Source organism: Pezoporus occidentalis, unplaced genomic scaffold (genome assembly GCF_034315485.1).
Source record: "Pezoporus occidentalis ecotype Australia unplaced genomic scaffold, CSIRO_AGI_Poc_V1 ctg223, whole genome shotgun sequence".
NCBI classification, from domain to species: Eukaryota; Metazoa; Chordata; class Aves; order Psittaciformes; family Psittacidae; genus Pezoporus; species Pezoporus occidentalis.
This window is the reverse complement of record NW_026914106.1, coordinates 174,772-193,744: the sequence shown is the minus strand read 5'-3', so window position 1 is coordinate 193,744 and position 18,973 is coordinate 174,772. Positions and strand designations below refer to the sequence as shown.

At 60.8% G+C, this 18,973-nt stretch overlaps 2 protein-coding genes across 8 annotated transcripts in view; one reads left to right on the top strand and one right to left on the bottom strand.

The window, feature by feature from the left end:
* Positions 1 to 1,364: 1,364 nt before the first annotated feature.
* Positions 1,365 to 13,832, bottom strand: RIMS3 (regulating synaptic membrane exocytosis 3). Of its 5 annotated transcripts, none has more exons than XM_062620705.1 (7): positions 13,632 to 13,832; positions 4,367 to 4,612; positions 3,055 to 3,196; positions 2,851 to 2,963; positions 2,606 to 2,715; positions 2,354 to 2,473; positions 1,365 to 2,132 (listed from the first exon to the last, which is right to left on the bottom strand). In XM_062620705.1, exons 2-7 carry the CDS (start codon positions 4,587 to 4,589, stop codon positions 1,920 to 1,922), a joined length of 921 nt encoding a protein of 306 aa, XP_062476689.1. In that variant the 5' UTR covers positions 4,590 to 4,612; positions 13,632 to 13,832; the 3' UTR covers positions 1,365 to 1,919. The 5 variants fall into 5 exon arrangements, with proteins under 5 accessions (XP_062476689.1, XP_062476685.1, XP_062476688.1 ...); XM_062620701.1 differs by having other exon boundaries at positions 2,354 to 2,493; positions 2,614 to 2,715; positions 13,632 to 13,831; XM_062620704.1 differs by lacking the exon at positions 13,632 to 13,832 and adding an exon at positions 12,925 to 12,959 and having other exon boundaries at positions 2,354 to 2,493; positions 2,614 to 2,715.
* A 3,307-nt stretch (positions 13,833 to 17,139) lies between these two features.
* The window catches only part of NFYC (nuclear transcription factor Y subunit gamma), a 31,541-nt gene continuing 29,707 nt past the window's right edge, over positions 17,140 to 18,973 (top strand). Inside the window, exon 1 of one of the 3 annotated variants that reach the window (XM_062620698.1) lies at positions 17,140 to 17,317. The gene's annotated coding sequence lies outside the window, so the exon portion shown is untranslated. The remainder of the gene's footprint in view (positions 17,318 to 18,973) is intronic. The other 2 variants (XM_062620699.1, XM_062620697.1) reach the window with 2 other exon arrangements.

Below are 18,973 nucleotides of genomic sequence, written 5' to 3'. Positions count from 1 at the left end.
CCCCCCCGTCAGCAGCATCCAACCTCCTCTCTCCTCAGAGGCCTGCAGTGATTTTGAGCTGGTAAAGATCCAAAGTCCACGACAGCCGCTTGACCCTGTGGTGGGGTTGGGTAAACCAGGCACCGAGCCGCGGCGTTCCGCCGACCCACGCTGGGTTTGCAGAGGGGACGGCTCCATCACCTCCATCACAACAGTCCTTCCCTTCAGGTTTGGTTTTGTTCCATTGTGGCCACGGGTTCGAGCTGGTTCCTGGGCCCTGGTGGCACCAGAACCACGGGCTGGGGTTGTTGTGCTCTGTGCATTGGAAACCCTCCGCTTCGCCAGTAGAGAACTGTACAAAATCCCAGCTGTGCTGAGGGCTGAGCCATGGTAAAGGCTGAAGGTCAGAGCCATCGGCGTGGCAGAAATTCCCCGTTAACCTTTTGTCCTCTTCCAGTCTCGGGACCGCTCCTCTTTTGGTGTGCTGGGTTTTTTCTCCTTTGGAAACTGATCCTTCAGGCCAGTCCTTGCGTTAAGGGTATTTTATGAAGAAACCAGAGTTTTTAGTGGTGTCTCCCCTGAGTATTTTCAGCAAATTTCATAGGCACCTTCAAAAAAAGCTTCCGGAATTCTCGGTTTTGCTACAAGAACCGGTCCCGTGGAGGGAACCAAAATGCTGCTTAAAAACAAACAAACAAAACATACAAACAGAAAGAACCCCAAACACTCATCCTGATCACAGGTTCCAAGCATCCAGTCCTTTGTTCGTAACCTCTCAGTCACCCTAATTCCAGATCAGCAGAAGATGCTGTTGAGATGTTCCCCTGTAGCGTACCAACAAGTTGAGAGTTAGAGAAAGGGCTGGCTCCAGGGTCTGGTAAACCCTCAGCTCCTACTTGGAATTCAAGTATTGAGGAGGGCATCCTGGACCCAAGAGGAGCATCCCAGAGCCAAGGAGAACATCCTGGACCCAGCGACAGCATCCCAGACTTCACAGGAGGGAGGGGCTGGGAGGCAGGCGATAGACCACATCACAGAGCTCCTGCTCCATTGGGTCACCTTCTCCTGACTCGAATTTTCACGTGAGGCATCGCAGAGTTTACAGTTGAGGTCTTGCTTTGGCCGTACAAGACCAGGGTCAGTGGAGAAACACGAGGAGAAAACCAGCGTGTGCTCAGGTGAGGTGAGTGCACCTTCTCTTCTCTCTTGCTTTGGCAACGTCACTGGTCACAGGCTACATGCTACTACCAGAAACAAAACAATCAGAAATAAAGCAAAGTGGCCACAGAAGTGCTTGTTCGTGTCGCGGGATTCATGTCAGAAAACCAACAAATGGGAAGTGACTGGCAGATGTGTCCGGTCAGTCCGGAGCCTCTTGGATATTGCAGAGAAGTGAGTGTGTGTCAGCACGTGGCAAGCTACATAATAGAAGATGCTACATTCCTTGGAAAACAAAAGTAGTGCTGAGTTGGATTTCTTTCTGAGTGCTTGTTTTCCTCTTTGAAGAGCTTTGCCTCCGAGGCAGGGAATGGAATCCAGGGAAAAGAAACCCCATCACTGCACTGCTCCAGCAGTGCTGGATGGAGCGGCCCGAGATGCTCCCGCCGGGTGGGCAGGACAGAACCACATCGCTCTGAGTCCTGCCCAACGGGAGGAGGTGCAGGAACAGTCCTGGGATGGGGCAGCAGCCGCAGCCCTTGGTCTGCATCATGGAGGGGGGGGTTTGCTTCTCCTTCCCCCTGCCTCAAAGCGCTCGGCCCTCGGCCATCTCCAACATCCCGGGATGTGCTCAGGGAGGAGCGTGTGGAGAGCAGGGAGGGAGGGTGGAAAAGAGAGAAAGAAAAAGGGTGCGGGAGGACCAGGATATTTACAGCATCCAGTGACAGTTCTGCTGGGGCAGGGGCTCCCTTCCCCGCCCAGCCTCCCCCACCAACCGGCCCCTATGGGCAGGAGGGGCTGGTGGAGCTCTCCAGGGAGGACTGGGAGAGGCGGCGCGTCAGGGGACCGATGCTGGGGTCGGCCAGCGAGGAGGTGGGGAAGAGTTTGTACCAGCCCGCGACCGCGCTGGAGAGATCCAGCTCCTCCAGGATGATCTGCGCCATCCCCATGAAGCACTTGTGGTCCATGCGCCCATAATCTCCCCAGACGATCACCTGTGGGGCAGAGAAGGCGTTGGGGGCACTGCCCTGCTCAGCGGGTGGGGATTTTGAGGAAATCTTGGCAAACTCGGCATGTCCAAGCACGAAGGACCGGCCATGATGGGAGCAGGGAGGCTGAAGAACAGCAATGAGGATGCTGGGTTCCTACACCCTGCCCTTGCCTCATAACCCCCCCCCCCCCCCGCCCCGGGAGCTGTGCGGGGGGAGTTCATCACCTGCAGGACTTTGCCCTGGGGGCTCTCCTCAAAGAGCAGAGGCTGCTGGTACGAGGGGTCGCAGGTCTTCTTCACCACCTTGGTCTTCTTCTTGGCCAGGCAGATGCCGTTCTCCAGCAGGTAAACCTTGACGTAGGTGGCTGCATGGGGAAACGGGTGAGAGACACCAGCTGGGAGCAGGCTCCGGTGTGGTCCCGGCACTGATCCCGTCCCCATCATTCCCCCTCCATCCCGCACCCACTCCCTTCCCATCCACCTACCAGGGATGGACTTGGAGCCCATCTTCGGGATAAGTCCCCTTGCCTGGATCACCTCCACCTCCAGCTGCCCGTTGCGGTCAGCCATGCCAACGTGGACATCGCCTAGGAGGAGGGACAAGACGCATTCAGCACCCGCCCCCATGGTCACATCCCACCGGCCACTTTGCTCCCCCTCACTGGAGCATCCTCATGCACTGCCCAGCTCCGTGGGGCTGGATTTGGGCCCCCTTGGCTCACCCATGGGTGGCGTGGCCAGTGTCTGCCGTCCCACCAGCTGGCCCGGCCCCAGCCCATCCAGGAAGTCACTGAACTGGCTCTCGGCACCCAGCCGGGTCGTGGGGAAGATGAACCTGTGCCAGGGAGAGCAGAGGGATTCATGGAGCGTCGGGCAGCCGGGGCTGCAGTGGGATCCCCAGCCCCTGTCACCCCGCGGTGCCTTACGTGCCGTCGGAGCTGTTGCTGTTGGTGCTGCCGTCGGTGGACTCCCGGCTGCCCTGCCGGGTGATCCTGGTCCTCATCTCCACCGCAATGCCGGTCTCCGTGCTCCTCCGGATGTTGCTGCGCAGCTTTTTGGGACCACCCTCTGGAATCAAGGCAGGGGTGAGCCCGGGCAGCGCCGGCTGCACCCAGACCCATCAAAGCAGGCACAAGAACTGGAGCACTGTGTATGGCCAGAGCATCCCCATGTGCTGCTCCCTGGTACAGCCCACTGCATCTCACCGCATGGCCTCCAGCAGCCCCATCAACGTGTGCCCATGTCCCTGTGCCAGTGGGGACCGGCACCCTCAATGCCAGAAGCAGGCACAGCCCCAACACTGATGTCTCCCTTTCTCCCGCAGTCACATTGTCCCCACTGCCGCACGTCCCACGCGGTGGCAGATGGCAGGAGGAGGAGTGTGGCACGAGCATCCCCCCTGGCACCGCCGGCAGCCCCGCTCTTGCCGTGTGAGCCTGTGTGTGCCGGTGCCGTGGTGCTCTGGGGCAGTCGGGTTTGTCCCCACATTCAGGGCTGCCTCCGTGGAAGTGATTTTCTGGTCCTGGGAGCCCCCCCAGAGTGGGTGCTGCTCCTCTGGGTACCCACAGCAGGGGCCTCCCGGCTCTGCCCTCCCCGGGTCCTGCCTGGCTTCATCACTTCTTGCTTGGGTTTGGGGGATAATGATACCCCTTCAGAAGCACCTTGGACGTGCAGGGCTGGAGGGCTCCAGATTTTACCTCCTCTCTTTATAGGACATTTCCCAATCACAAAATGCCAACAAGAAGGGGAATAACAAAGCAGAAGAGGAAAAGCCGGCACTAAACTGAGCTTTCGCTTCCCGCGCCCTTTAAAAAGCTATTTTAAGCACTTAAATGTTTCCCAGAGCCAGGCTGTTTGACAAGTCCTTTCTCCGAGATCCCTCCGTGCCTGTGGCCAGGAATGGCTGTTACCGGGAGGGGGGGAGCTGAGGCCAGACCAGACAACGTCCCCACCTCAGGTCTGCAAATGGTTTTGGCACCTGGAGAAGTGCTGGTGTGCCAGGGAAGGGGTTCCAACGGGCAAGTTTAGGTGCCTTCATCAGACACAGAGCGTGCAAGTGTCCACACACTGTGTAGATGAGGCCCTCAGCGCCATGGGTTAGTGGTGGCCTTGGCAGTGCTGGGGCAAGGGTTGGACTTGACCTTAAAGGTCTTCCCGGCCCAGTTGGTTCCATGGTGGCTCTGGGCAGCCGGGACTGTGCCAGGGGCTGAGGGGCCCGGGGGGGGGAACAGCGCTCACCGGTCTGGTTCAGCTGCAGCGTGCTCTTGCTCCACTGGGACAGCCCCACGATGGCCACCATCTTGGCGCCGAGGCTGGAGCGCCGCTTCTTGCTGGTGGTGCCGGCGGTGCCGGCGTCGGCGCTGCCGCGCGCGCTCTTCTCGGCGCTGTACATCTCGCCGCTGATGCTGGAGCTGCGCACCACGCTCCTGCCCACGCCGGCGGCCGCATCCCCGTTGAACATGGTCAGCCACTGGCAGGGATCAGCTGCGGGGGAGGCAGGGGGGGACAAAGCCATGGAATTCCGGCATCACGACCCATTGGGACCATTTTTCCCCACCCATGGGTGCAGGAACCCCCATCAGCCCGTGATGCCCGGTGAGCAGAGGAAGGAGGGGACGTTGAGGCTCGGGTACAGCCAGACCTCCCGCGGCTGCTGCCTTCCCTTCTCCATGAATATTTAAACTCCAGTGGGAGGGGAGCATCCATCTTCTGAAGAAAGGTGAATTATTAACTCCAGGCCAAGTGAAGCCACTTTATGATAATGGATGGAGGCAGCGCCTGGAAAAACATTTCTCTTTCAAGAGAGATGGCTGCGAATGCAGGGATGAGTGATGGGAATGGGGGAGCAGGGCAAGGAGGGGGCTTCTGCTGCCCCTTGCCACCCAGAAAAGGAGCTTCACAGGGGCACAGTCCCTGAGGGGAGCCGTGGGCTCAGCTCCAGCACTGTTGAGCTCATGGATTTATCAGTTACAGGACGGATGTAACAGGGGCAATTAGTAATCAGTCATTGCCATCATTGATGGGCTCCCAGAGAGCAGCACCCAGCCCACGTTTCCCTCCTGGTTGGTGTTTTCTCTCCCTCTCTGCCCAGGCTCCCTCAGGCGCCGCTTCCATTCCTCATCCCCGTTGGTGCTCGGTGCTGAGCAGGACCCCGGATCGATCCAGTGGGATTTGGGGTGCCCCCAGCAGCAGCACATGCTCCCCTCCTGTGCACACGTTCCATTTGCTGCTGAACAAGCTCTGCCCCGAGGGTTTGGGCCCTTTGGATAAAGCCGTTGGTGAGGGCCAAGCACCCGCTTGGAGCCATCCCACACAGCGTGTGCCCATGGCGAGCGGGGACAGGCGAGAGCAGCCAGCAGCACTTGTCCTGTGCTCAGCGCCTGCTCGAGGAAGAGCCAGGACCTTTGGGATGAGCATTTTCTGATGCCCAGGGCCACTCTCCAGCCCCCTTCCGGGCTCCAAACCTGCTGCAGCCCCTCACAAGGGGGGATTTTCTCTAGGAAGCTCCTGCTGCAGGGAATGGATCCCACCCGCTGCCCCAAGCACAGCTCAGCGCTCCCCATGTTCCACGCCTCTTCCCTACCCCGTGCCTCAGTTTCCCCACCTGCAAGCCTGGCGTTAGGCAGTGCCTAAGGAAACACGCAGCCCTTTGCATGGGGCCCGGCGGGTGCAGCACCTGGCTCAGGCCTCCCCAAGCGGTGTTCCAGCAAGGAAAGCTGCGGCACATCCCAGCCCCGGCCAGGAAACACAAAGGGCTCCTGCTGCTGTTTTCCCCTCTGGCGCTTCAGCTGCCAGGAGAGCACCGGGCTCTGGTGGAAGCAAATTAGATGAGGAGAGCGGAGCGCTAATGGGATCATTTCCAATGCATCACACGCACGGATAAGCCACCGCAAAGGATGCGGCCCTCACGCTCCTCAACCCACAGGATGCTCTTTCCCATGCCCATGGTTTTACCGCCTATTCTCCCTCCACAACCTGCTGCTGGTGGGTGCAGGATGGGGAGATCAAGGAGGTGCCAGCGCTCGCTGCCGGGATGAGCTTGGCCAAGACCGTACCCAAGCACCAGAGCCCGTGGCTCTCAGCACCAAGCCGGCCTCGGCACCGCAACAGCATTCCCGGCTGGCACAGCCATCCTAGGGCTGCCCCTGCTCCCTGCCCCAGCAGCGGGTGGGGGATCCAGGGAATCCACCCGCTTCCCATCACCCCGGCTCTCTATTTTATTTATCTCTATATCGCACGACACCGGGGCTCTCGGCGCGGCCGCGCGGCTCCCGCGGCAGCGGGCTCTCATGCACGTCCCCTCCTTCCCCACCATGGACACGCATCCCGAGCCACCGGCGCTTACCGACACCGCGCACCGTCCTCCCGGGACACGGCCCCGGGCACCGCGGTCCCCAGCGAGCCGGCCCCGGCTCCGGAGCGGGCCGGGATGGGGGTGGGATGCACGGAGCCGCCGGGAGCACCCGGCAGCGCTGTCATGGCTGTAGCATCCCCCCCTGCCCGCAGCCAGCGCCTGGCGCCGGTGCACAACCGGCAGCAAAACGTGCTCCCTGTTGCACTGCAATCGCTGCTGCGGCCCCCGAGCCCCTGGAGGCGGCCGGGGCTGGACCCTGCCCTCCCCACACCGGCACCCAAAGGCAAAGGGGAGGGAGGCACCTTACCGCCCTGCGGCCGTGCGGGAGGAGCGGGCAGCGCTGTCCCCGCCGAGGCTCAGCTCCAGAACCCATCCCCGGCCGGAGACGGAGGTGACGGGGCTGGTTAATCTTTAAAGGGTTCCGGAGAGCGGGGCTGTGCCGCTGCTTCAGCATCTCCTCCAGCATCTCCTCCAGCATCTCCATGGTTACATCCCTGACCCAGTTCTCCTCCCGGCCCCAGCACGGGCAGAGGGGTCCAGCGGGGTGGGATGCACCTCGCCCGGGCTGGGGACATCCCTGTGCAGGGCTTTGGGTGCCCAATGACCCTGCTGGGTCCCTCCAACTGGACAACATGGACCTGCCGGGTGATGGTGGGGCTGGGAAAAGTGGGGAGCAGGACATGGAGGGTTGGGGGTCACAGGGGACCCCAGGGACTGGTGCATTCCAGTGACTGGAGGGCCTCTGCGGCTGCGTGTAGTGAGCAACAATGCAGGGCTGTAAGAGCCCCAAATGTCCCACTGAAATAGACATGAGGGGCAAAGTATTGATGGGAAAACTGGAGACCAGTAACGAGCAGCCTGAGAAGAAGGACTTGGAGGTGTTGGTTGATGGGAAACTGAGCATGAGCTGGCTTCAGTGCGTGCTTGAGCCCAGAAACCAACCATATCCTGGGCTGCATCAAAAGGAGGGTGACCAGCAGGTTGAAGGGGGTGATCCTGCCCCTCTGCTCTGCTCTCATGAGACCCCACTTGCAGCAAGGGGTGCAGTTCTGGTGTCTTCAACATAAGAAGGATATGGAGCTATTGGAGCAAGTCCAGAGGAAGCCATGAGGATGCTCAGGGGCTGGAGCACCTCCCGTATGGAGCCAGGCTCAGAACACTGGGGCTGTTCAGCCTGGAGAAGACAAGCTGCGTAGAGACCTCAGAGCAGCTTCCAGTGTCTGAAGGGGGCTATAGGGATCCTGGGGATGGACTCTTCATCAGGGACTGGAGTGACAGGACAAGGGGTAATGAGTTCAAACTGAAACAGGGCAAGGTTAGAGATAAAGCAGAAGCTCTTCCCTGTGAGGGTGCTGAGGCGCTGGCACAGGGTGCCCAGAGAAGCTGTGGCTGCCCCATCCCTGGCAGTGCTCAAGGCCAGGTTGGACACAGGGGCTTGGAGCAAGCTGCTCCAGTGGAAGGGGTCCCTGCCTGTGGCAGGGGTTGGAGTTGGATGGGCTTTGAGGTTCCTTCAACCCAAACCATTCCATGATTCTACAAAAAATCGGGTGTTTTGGCAAAGGCCCTGGGGAAGGAGGGAGGAGCCCAGCGGGAGCCCACACACAGGTGGGTTGAGGAGGAGGATGAGGTGATAAATGAGAATGGTGGGGCTGGCTGAGCTGGTGGCTTGCAGGGGAAGGAGGCAGAGGGAGTTTGGGAGCTCTGTGCTCCCTCAAAGCCCTCCAGGTCAGTGTCCCCACGCAGAGATGGGGTCTAAAAGCCCCAGCAGCGGGGCAGCAGCTGCCCCTTCCCTTGGGCAGCCTCCAGCAGGGAGGGAGAGCACTGCAATGCTGCTGGCATCTGGAGCAGGTAGGACCTAAAATCATCGGTTTGGGGGGAAGAGAAGCTCCCTATGGCTGCTGCTGTGGGGCCTGCCAGTCCTGAGCAGGGCACAGCACCCTGGGCAAGCAGCAGCACTGCTCACAAGCATGTGTTCCTCCTTGATATTAGCAAGTAAAGCAAGGGGTTATTTCCCTAAAAGTACTTAATGCTCATTAATTGCTCCAGGTTTGATAGGCAGCTGCTCATAGAGATTTAATTGCCCAGCAAGAGGTATAAATCAGGGCACGTGAGCTGAGAACTTGCAACTCCAGCTACTGGAGCTGAGCATCTCATTGCTCAGGCAGGTTATAGCAGTGATTCTGGCTGACGCTTGCTGCAGACACAACACTAAAGTTCCTGCACAACCTCTGTGGAAAGGATGGGTCCAAATAGGCTCCATCTGTAGGAAAAGAGGAGCTTAGCGGTGTGTCTGAGGCAGCTGGATGATATCCACTGGCATGGGAAGTGCTGCTGTGGTTGAAGAGCTTGGTTCCTCCCCCTAGACCTGCTGGTGGGATGTAGTGACAGGGTCTGATGTTGTGGCCTGTGGGTGTCCCTAAGGGCTGAGAGATGGCTTCATGGCGAGCAGCTCCTCCAGCAACACAAGGAATGCATCACCTCTCTTCCAGGATAAGCAGTGGGATGGTGCTCCTCAAGCCCAGGAGCAGGTCAGGTCTGAGCAGCCTTTCTGCTCCAGCTGCTCTCCCCTGCACTGCTCCTGGGCATAGGATGGACTGGGAGCACCACTGGGACCCAGAGCAAGGACCACCGGAGCTGCAGCCCTGTGTGCGCATCTCCAGCACCTCGATACCACAGAAGAACCAACTGTCCCATGCAGGAGCAGGTGTCCTCCTCATCCCTACTGTGTCCAGATGCATCTTGGCCACCGTAACTCATTGTCACCTCCACTCCAGCTGCAGTGATGCTCCTGGCTCCATCCGGGAGCAGTGGGACAGGGAACTGAGTCCCTCCAGGCAGGACAGGCAGGAACAGGGCACCTTCCTGCACCCACCTCGTGGCCATCTTTCACCGGGTGGGAGGATGGATATGGGAGCTGGCGGCACCCACGTGCCCCTGCCTGGTGGCCTGATCCTGGGGCCTCTGAGACGCCCACGACTATGTCCCTGACACCGTCCCTTTCCCTGCGTGACGTCTGCCACCCGGTTAAATCAGATCTGCACCGAATCCCATCGTTTCCAAGGCAACGAAAAAGCATCAGAGGAGCAAAAGCCACCAAGCAAAAGCTGTGGCGAGGGACGGGCAGCTCTGCCAGGTCACCTGCCTGGCAACGAGGGCTCATGGCACTGAAGCAAGCACCGGCACATCCCTGGTTGTCCAGCCCCATCCGGCAGGCACGTGGCAGGGACAGGCTCCTGCAGGGCAGAGCTCGGTGCCTCTGTGTTGGCTGCACCCTGGTGCTGGTTCTGGCCATGATGTGGAGCTTGGGAGGGAGCAGAACCTTGCTGGGGACGTGCCCGAGCAGGCGCATGGCCACCACCAGCAGCAGCCTTGGGTAGCGCGATGCTGCAGGCGTGCGGCCCCGAGAACTGGGCCACTTCCATGGGGAGGCAGTGGGGATGTAGGAAACCAGCCCAGGGCCATTGGTGGCCCCCAGTATGGACCAGGGATGGGATCTCCTGGGCTCAGCCTCGTGCCTGCCCTGCACTGCCACGCTGGGGCTGGTGCAGCTCTCCCCAGCACGGAGGGGCTGTGGGAAGGAGCTCTTTCCGCTTCCCAGCAGCGGCTGCCTTCCTGGCTGCACGGCCCCAAGCTCTGCAATGCAGCTCACACAGCTTGTCTGTGTGTGTGAATCCCATCAATATTGCATGGAGCTGCTTCCTCCAGGGGAACGGCTGCTGTCAGCTCCTGCTTTCCACTGCTCCTACAGGCATCCTCCTCTTGGAGAGAGCATCCACTCTCCTTCCACCAGCCCCCTCTTTCCCTCCCCTTTCTGCACCTGCAAATCTCTCTTCACCTTTCAGGGGTTGAGAGCTCTGGGGTCCTTTCGGGGTCCCATTAAGGCACTGTGGTCACTGGAGCCTGCCCGCAGCAGAGGTGCCCAACGCTGCAGGCACCCAGGACCTGCAGCTCCAGAATGGGTGACTGAAACCACCACCACCCTCCATCTCCCCAGCTGCACGTCCATCACAGGATGATAAATGTGGCCCCATCGTAGCTTGGTGCCAGCAGCCCTGACTCTGCCTGACCAGGTCCGAATGCGCTGCCCAGCACACGTCCAGCCGCAGGTCCCAGCTTGCTCCCAGTGGGAGCCAGGGTGGACGAGGCTGTTGGCAGAAAAATTTGCTTTTTAAATGCTAAGACAGCACTATTCCAGCAAAGCTTCTTAAGCAGAAAACTTGCTGTGGGAAGGCTTCTGTGAGCCGGAGCGATGCCAAGAGACAGCGGGAGCCTGGCACTGCCCGTGGCTGGAGCAGCACCGGCACCCACATCCCTGGCAGAGCAGCAGGATGGGATGATGGGACCCTGGAGCGCATCACTCACCACCCAACAACTAAAATAGGTGCAAGTCCCCACATGCAGGCTGAGGACTCCAGCTCTGGCGTTCCTTTGTCTGCGGGAAGGGTGAGGAGCCGGGAGGCTCCCACCATGGTCCAGCACTGGGAGCCATGGGCCTGGCAGGCAGTGAGCACAGTGGCAGCAGGGCTGTCAATCCTGCACGGAAGCACTTTCAAGTCATTACTACAGCAGCCTGTTTCCTGCTATTTGAGGTGCTGTGACAGAACATTTGGAGTGAGTTGAAATGGATGCGAGGAGACTGTGCCACACGGCCTGGGCTTCACAGGCAGGAAAATGAGGCATTTTCCTAACTTTAAAGTGTCTCTTACATCAGTGTGATGCTTCCCGTAGGCTGTGCTGCAGTGAGAGCAGCAGAGAGCCGGTGGAGGGCTCGGTGGCACCGGTTGGCTCAGCTTGAGGGGCAGCAGAACCTGTGGGAGGATGAAGCTGGACTATGTGGGGAAGCTGGGGGGGGATTTGCCCCTTGCCTTGGGATGCAAGGAGCCATGGAAGAAGCAGACCAAGATGCTGTGATCTCATCATCCCCTGTCCATATCCCGTAAAGGTTATTGTGACCGGTGCTGTGAGGATGGGGCTGAAAATGGGGATGAAACGAGCCTGGGAGTGCTGTGACTGCAGAGGAGCACCTGGGACATGGGAGGTGGCAGGAGTTTGCCCTCACAAAGGGTGCTGGAGCATGTACAGCACTCTTCAGGAGAGATGTGAGCACAGCACAAGGGCTGGCTTCCGAGGGGTGCTGCTGTAGGGGGAAACAGGGACATGTTTGAGCTGGGGCCGGACGAGAGGCGTGGGAGCAGCCCCTACCTGGCTCGGGCACTGTTTGGGCAGGCAGCCCCGTGTCCCACAGTGCAGGGACGGCCCACAAGCAAAGCCCATCCTCGTGCTGTGGCCCTAGGGGTCCTGCAGGCTCCTGCTCTCAGCACATTAAGGCAATGAGCAGCACAGCCCCACGGGATGTTCCCTGTGCATCAAGTGATGCGACTCAGCCCAGGGCCAAGGGCTTTGCTCGCTGTCCTGCCCGGACCCCCAGGAGCAGGCACTGGCCATCACAGAGCCCGGCACGGCCACCACTTCCCACGGGGACACCTCTGCAGCTCAACGTGAGCACCCACGAGTGGCCCTGGCTTTAGGGACTGTTGTGGCTGGCCAGGCCCATGCCCACCCCAGTGCTTTCCTACAGCTGGAATAAGCGATGCCCACGCTGCTCTCAGGCTTCTCCCCACCCACTGTAATAGCCCCGGCTGTAGTATGCAGGGAGCAGCGCAGCCCCTCTGCCCATCCCAGGGCATCGTTTCGCTCCTCCTCACCAGTTCTGTTCTGGATTTCCCTACAGCACCTGCCCAAAGCACCATGGATCATGGACCAAGCCGAGCCAAAGCCGTGGCCGAAAGCACCGGCTGGAGAGGTGAGCGCTGGCTGCTCGGTGCCACTTCCCCAAAGCGGGACCCCCCCGTTTCACCTGTTCCGACCCCCGGTTCCCCAGCGTGCACGGGACGGGGTTGACGTCAAAGGGCTTTCAGCGGGGATGATGGATGGCACGGGAAAGAGCTCCCGTTCCCGAGCCGCTGCCTGGGAATCGCTACCCCGAGGCGGGGGGGGGGGGGGGGGGGGGGGGGGGGGGGGGGGGGGGCGGTGAACCGGCCCCGGCAGCACCCAACCGGGGAGCCCTTGGGGACTGGGGGAGCGCAGCCGCAGCCCCCACGCTCGCAGTGCAGTGATGTTCTGGGGGTGTTCCCGTCCCTGGGGAGTGTTTTAGGGGTCCCGGGTGCACCCTGCCCGCAGCCGTGGGGTGCAGCGGGAGCACCGGGGCTGTCCCACCGGGGGTCGGGTTCCCTCGCCCCCCCCCCCCCGATCCCCGGCGCTCCCATCCCGCTCCTCGCGGTACCGCAGCCCCGACGGCATCCCCGGAATCGCCTCCCCCCCCGCTCCCGGGGGATGCTCGGGGCAGGTGCGGCCCCGCTCCCCGCCGGACCCAGCCGGTGCCGCGGCCGCGCCGGGCTCCGGGAGCGCCAACCCCGCTCCGCCGCCGCGGGCACTCACTCACCGCTGCCGCCGCCGCCGCCCGTGCCCGCTCCTCCCCTCGGCCCCGGCGGGCTGCTGGGAGCGGCGGGCGGGGGAGCCCCGGGCCCGGCCCCGACGGGCGGCGGCGGAGAGGGGCCGGCGTCCCCCCGAGAGCGCAGCCGGGGGCTGCCGCCTGCACCCGCTCCCGCAGGGGCACACCGGGAGCTGCCGGCTCGACCCCAAAGCCAGGGTCCGGACAGCGCAGCCATCAATGGATCCCGAGGGCTGGCGGCTGCAGCCTGCACCTGCCAGGCGCACCCCCGAGCCTCCAGCTTCACCCTGAGCCCATCAAACGGACACCAAGAGCTGCACCTCACGGCCATGGGCCAGACCCCAGGAGCCGGCCAGACACTGCACCCATCAGCTGGACTCCACGAGCTGCCACCCTGACCCTTCTCCCACCAACTGGACCCCAAGAGCTGCTGGCCGGACCCAAGGCCCATCACCCGGACCCCAAGGCTGCCCACAGGGCAGCGGGAGCCCCCAGCCAGGCCTGAAGCGCTGCTGCCGGTCCCTGCTCAGCTCCTGCTCCTTTGGGAACACAGGAACCTGCCACCTCCGGCCCCTTCAGCTGCCACCGGAGCAGAGGGTGGCCCTGCCTGGGGGACAGAGCCCTTGTGCCCTGGCTCCTTCTGAAGGAAGAAGTTGGAGCAGAGGCAGCCCCAGTTCTCCCGCTGCCCTTGGACTCACCTTGGCTCCCCGCACACAAACACTCCTTTCCCTCTCAGCAGCATCTCTTCACTCGTGGTAAATTCCTCCAGCGCTTTCCCTGTCTTGCCTCTGAGGCTGACATGGAGCCACGTGCTGGGAGGAAATCCTCCTTCACTGCCTTTAACTCTGTCCCTCCCTAAACCACCTCTGGGCTTGGATTCCCCAGCGATGGGCTCCCATCCTCACCATGCCGCGGGCCCACCCGTGCAGGGAGCCACCCGGTCCCCATGGGCAGAGCCCCCGTGGTGGGGTCAGGGCCTGGGCTGATCGGGGGCAGTGTCCCCAGGGTGGGTTGGTGAGTTGGGTGCTCAATGGGCACCCACAGTGCAGAGAGGATGGGAAAGGGAATTCCAGCTGTGGGAAGGGAAGGGATCACCGGGGAGAGCCAGGATGCGGCGGGTCCAAGCGCTGGGCACGGGAAAGCTGGATAGAGAGCAGGAATAGCTGAAAGAACTAAATATGGAAACTTGGATAAAACCTCGCTGAAGTAGGGAGATGGTTTCCTAACAGAAGTCAAAGCATATAAACAAAGTCAGGAGAAGAGAGGTTGTCTGAGGGGCCTTCGGAGGAATGGCTAGGAAAAGCAGCTGAAAATATCTCAGTAGGGGAGGCTGGTTCATCAGAGCAAACTTCCAGCTCTGTGGGGAAAGCGTCAGTCCTGGGAACAGGCTATTTGGGGGCAAGAGACAGCGAAACGTGTCTCAGGAGGGACAAGTGTTTCCTGTTAATGCATCATTTTCAACTGCCACATTCTGGTGGTAAAACGTGAAGTTTATGACAATAATAAAACAAGAATGACAAAGTTTTCAGTTCGATTGGTAGGGAACTTTCTGACCAGCTCTGGGTCTCCGCTTCCCTTGGCAGGTTGCTCCAGGATCCCTCACTGACCTCCCACTGGGAGGGACTTGGTGGCTTGAACTGATCCCCTGGGATGGACAGAAGCCCCGGACTTGGTCTTGTGCAGGGATCCCACCTCTGATGTCAACCCATCAAGGAGCTCAGCTCTCTGCTCTGTCAGCTCCTCACCACTTTCTCCTTCACGTCTTGGGTTTGTGCCGGCGAAAGGGAAGGTTTAATGCGATTACCCTGGTAAAGCCCCACATAAGAGGATTGGTGGTGCTGCGGTGCTACCGGCAGCATGTGCCACAGGGGTGAGTGTGCTGGCTGTGGGTGCAAGCCCGGCTGTCACAGGACCCCAAACCCTGCTGTCCCTGCAGGGGTGACCCTGGGATTCTGCAGACCTCATGGGCCAGCATCTGCCTGTGCTGTGGTGGCTGCTTGTCCCGGTGAGACGTGGATGGGATGGGCAGCAGAACACAGGAGGGGGAAGAAGTGCCTGGGGGTCTGGGGTGGCCCCAGGGATCTGGGCTGGGTATCTGGGGGGTGAGGGCTGCACCTCGAGCAGGGTTATGGGGAGAACATGTTTTATGCTGGGGCTGGGTAAACCCAATGTGTTTGGCAGAGGTTTCTCCAGGTCTCTCCTGCCTGGGAAACCCTGCTGCAGTGGTACTGACCAAGCTGCACTGAATCCTATTCCTGGGAGCTGCATCCGCTCCCTGCTGCCGGCACGATGTGGGTGCTTTCCTGGGAATGGGTCCCCAGTTGGAGCTGGGCTGTGAGAAACAGGGAGCACAACAGATATTTGGGGGCTCTAGAGAAGGTAAAAACTAACAGGCCTCAAAATCTGGCTCTTAATAACCTCTTTTCCCCCAGAATCCACAAAGCAGCATGCCCATAAACCGTTTATACCAAGGTTTTTCTTCTGACACTTTTCTTTGCGCCAAAGCAACAGCTTGGTTGGGATGAATCCAGGGATGGGCTGTAACCGGAGTCCCAGGGACAGGATGGGCTTGAGCCGAGGAGGAGGGGGGTCAGGCACGCCCCCTCTGCTCTGAGAGTCAAACATCAACCCTTCCACAAGCGGCCCTGGGACGCAGCCAGCGCAGCTCCTGGAGCTGTGGTGCAGCTCCGCAGGGATTCCCTCAGCAGGTACCAGGAAACCAACAAACCACGAAGAAACCTGTGCAAGCTCTGATAGAGCAGACAGGAAAAGTGCTTTTCTTTCCCCGCTTTCTTGTTTTCCTTGGCTCCTCCCCGTTCCGGGCAGGCTGACACAGAGCCCTCTGTGCTTGAGGATGGCTCTGACCCTGCTTGGGGAAGCGGAGCGGCTCCAGGCAATGAATCACTGCAGCCGAGAGCGCAGGTGGGGGACAGGGAGATCACAGCGCGGAGCAGCGGCGCACAGCGGGATTCAGCGGGAGGAGAGTGGAGGAATTGTGCAGGACCCCCTCGAGCAGGGCCTGGATCCTGCAGGAATCAGAGCTGAGGGTTTCACAGCTGCGGCCAGCAGCAAAGTCAGCAGCAGTGCCGGGTAACTGACTTAGAAATGAGTCATTCTGAAGAGGGGCCTCGCGTATCGTCGCCCTGGAGCGGCACCACCATCACCAGGCTGGCTCCGGAACGGTGAGAATTAGCATTGAAAACAACATCCCAGCTCCAGCACAGCTTTTATTTCTCTTGGCTGGCTTGCAAGTGCCCTGAGATCATAAAGTTGCAAGACTCTGGATAAAACTGCAGGCCTTTGCTGCAAGATCTCTCCCGCTTCAGCGCCAACACAGAGCCTTCAGGCAGCCAAGCTCCAAACCCACAGCATGAGGAGAAATGTGTCCCGTTTCCTGCCTTTGGGCAAATGTCCCACAGCAGAAATCACTGCTCTGAGCCCTGTTCACAAGGTGCAGCAGGGATTTTCTCTGTCCCATCAGGAACTCCACCAGCAGATACTGCTCAGTTTGTGGAAAGGTGAGGGTAGCGCAGCAGGACACAACTTTCCTTTCCCCCATATAAATGACGTGTAAAGCACCTGACAGGCAAAACCTTGCTGTAGTTGTAAACTGGACGCACCAGGTTTGTGCACCAGCAGGACCGGAGGGAGGTGAAGATGGAGCCGCTGCTCAGGACGGGCTTTTTCATGGGAAAAGCACTGGAGCAGCGTGAGTCACGCTCCGGTGTAACGTGCCCCGGAGCCGGGGTGCGGTCCCTGGGGAACGAGCGGGACTGCAGCCTGAGGCGGCTCCAGCTCGGGCAGGACGGGAGCAGAGCGTTCCCATGCGATGACAGCCTGGGGGCTGACGAGGAGGGTTGGACAGCTCAGCCTGGACAGCGCTCAGGCACGGAGCCCGCCGGGAGAGCCGAGACCCGGCTCACGGAGAAGGAGCTCCCCCGCGGGGCTGGGCTGAGGGAGGCCGAGCTCCGCCCGCCAGACCAAGGGGCACGGGGCTGGGGAGCCGGGGATTCGGAGACACCGAGGCACGGCACAGCCCAGCCCCGCTCCGCTCCCCTCCCCGCCACAGCGGGGCCCAGCCCGGCGGACCCGACCCTGCTCCGGGACCCGCCTCACGGCCCGCCCCGCCCCCGGCGGCTCCCGCCCCGCCGTAAGTCTCGCGAGATCAGCCGCGGGTCATGCGCCTGCGCATTGCGGCCGCGCAGGGGAAAGGGGCGGAGCCGCCGCCCCACCGCCTCACGGATCCGCCGCCATCTTGTTTAGCGGCCACTGGGCGCTCGCTCTGCTCCGGACGTGACCCCCTCCCCCCTCCTCCCGCCAGCCGGGCCGGGGGCAGCGCGGGCGCCGAGCGGACGAGGCGGAGGCCGCGGCACCGGCAGCGCCGGTGAGTGCAGAGAGCGGGGGAGCGGCGGCCCGTGAGGGGGGCGCGGGGCGGGGGCGGCCTCAGGGGTTTCCCCCCCTCCTCTCCACCATCCCCGCCAACGGCTCCGCGCCGATTGGCACAGCAGCACCGCGCCCGCTGATTGGCCCGCGCTGTGGGAGGCGGGTGAAGGAAGCTGCGCGCTGATTGGATACCGAGGAGCGGACCGGGGAGAGGACCGGAAACCGAGCCGTTTCCCCGCGCGGACCGGGGCCTGCAGGGCGCGCACAGGGGTCAGTGTGGGAGAGCTCGGTTTGATAGAGCGGTGAGGCCACGTGTTACCGTTCAGCTGCAGATGAGCCGTGGGTCTCCGGTAGACACCTGAGGGATTGTTTAATTTGTGCTTGAAGCCCGGTGGCACAGAGAGCTGTGAAAATACGTGCACATAAACACAGTCTCTAAATTCTGCTTTTCCCTGAGCTGAGAAAATGACATAAATGTCCCCAAGGATAGTGAAGTGCTGTGAGCTAAAAGCAATAGGAGTAGGGCACGAACTGAGGTTTCAGTCAGGTCCATTCATCCTCTGGAGCCCCTTTGCTCTGGAGCGAGGCTGAGAAAACTGGGCTGGGTCAGCCTGGAGAAGAGAAGGCTCCTGAAGGGGAGACCTGAGAGCAGCTCCAGTGCCTGAAGGGGCTGCAGGAAACCTGGAGAGGGGCTTGGGACAAGGGATGTAGGGACAGGCCAAGGGGAATGGCTTGAACCTGCCAGAGGTGAGACTGAGATGAGCTCTTAGGCAGAAGCTCTTCCCTGTGAGGGTGCTGAGACGCTGGCACTGGGCGCCCAGAGAAGCTGTGACTGCCCCATCCCTGGCAGTGTTCAAGGCCAGGTTGGACACAGGGGCTTGGAGCAAGCTGCTCCAGTGGAAGGTGTCCCTGCCTGTGGATGAGCTTTAAAGGTGCCTTCCCACCCAAACCGTTCTGGGATTACCTGTGCAGGTGTTTGGGGGTTGGGGCACAGGACAGCTCTGGGATGGCAGCACCAGTTTATCCTCAGGTCGGCTGTGCTGTGTCCCAGGGCTTGGCGCCAGAACCTGGAGCTCTCACAGGTTTTGGGCTGCTCATAGAAAACAGTTACCACTGGCTACTTCTTGTGCAGTGTGACTCTTCATGTTGCCTTTTGAAACACTTTGGTTGAGTGAAGTTTTCTCAATGTCCTTAGGAATAAATGCTTCTTGTCTGTCTCAGTAGCTGAGTGCAGGCAATATGGAGCAAGCACGTGGGTACCTTCTCTTCTAGTCCTACATCCAGAAAGTAGACTCCTGGCTCATCAAACACCTTTTGCTGCTGTTGCCCTTGGCAAATTAGGTTATGGGTTTGGACTGGGCTACTTCTGCTGGGTCTGTCTGTCCTCAGTTGCACCGTGCTCCGGGCACAGCTAGCTGTCCCTTAGGTTCTGGTTGCGCTGGTGACAACCTGATGTCACGCTCTGTTGTAACTGCCCTGAGGCTTGTGTTGCTCTTAAAAGGGCTCATGTGAGATGCTGGTGTTTAGGGTTGCTCATGGGCACCGGGCAGCACCCAGAGCTGTTTGCTCTGAGTGAAGCCTGGGAATTGGGTGTATTCACCCCGGTTGTGGGTCAGTCTTGAGGCAGCCCCTTGCCCGGCCCAGCTGCTCCCTGTGT

Bases quoted from the DNA above. Each gene is read 5' to 3' on its own strand.
- RIMS3 (XM_062620701.1), bottom strand. From the start codon at position 4,589: ATGTTCAACGGGGATGCGGCCGCCGGCGTGGGCAGGAGCGTGGTGCGC. The intron at 3,197-4,366 runs GTGAGCGCTGTT...CCTTGATTCCAG, and splicing joins GCTGCAGCTGAACCAGACCG to AGGGTGGTCCCAAAAAGCTG. The intron at 2,494-2,613 runs GTAGGTGGATGG...TTCCCCATGCAG, and splicing joins GGGCTCCAAGTCCATCCCTG to CCACCTACGTCAAGGTTTAC.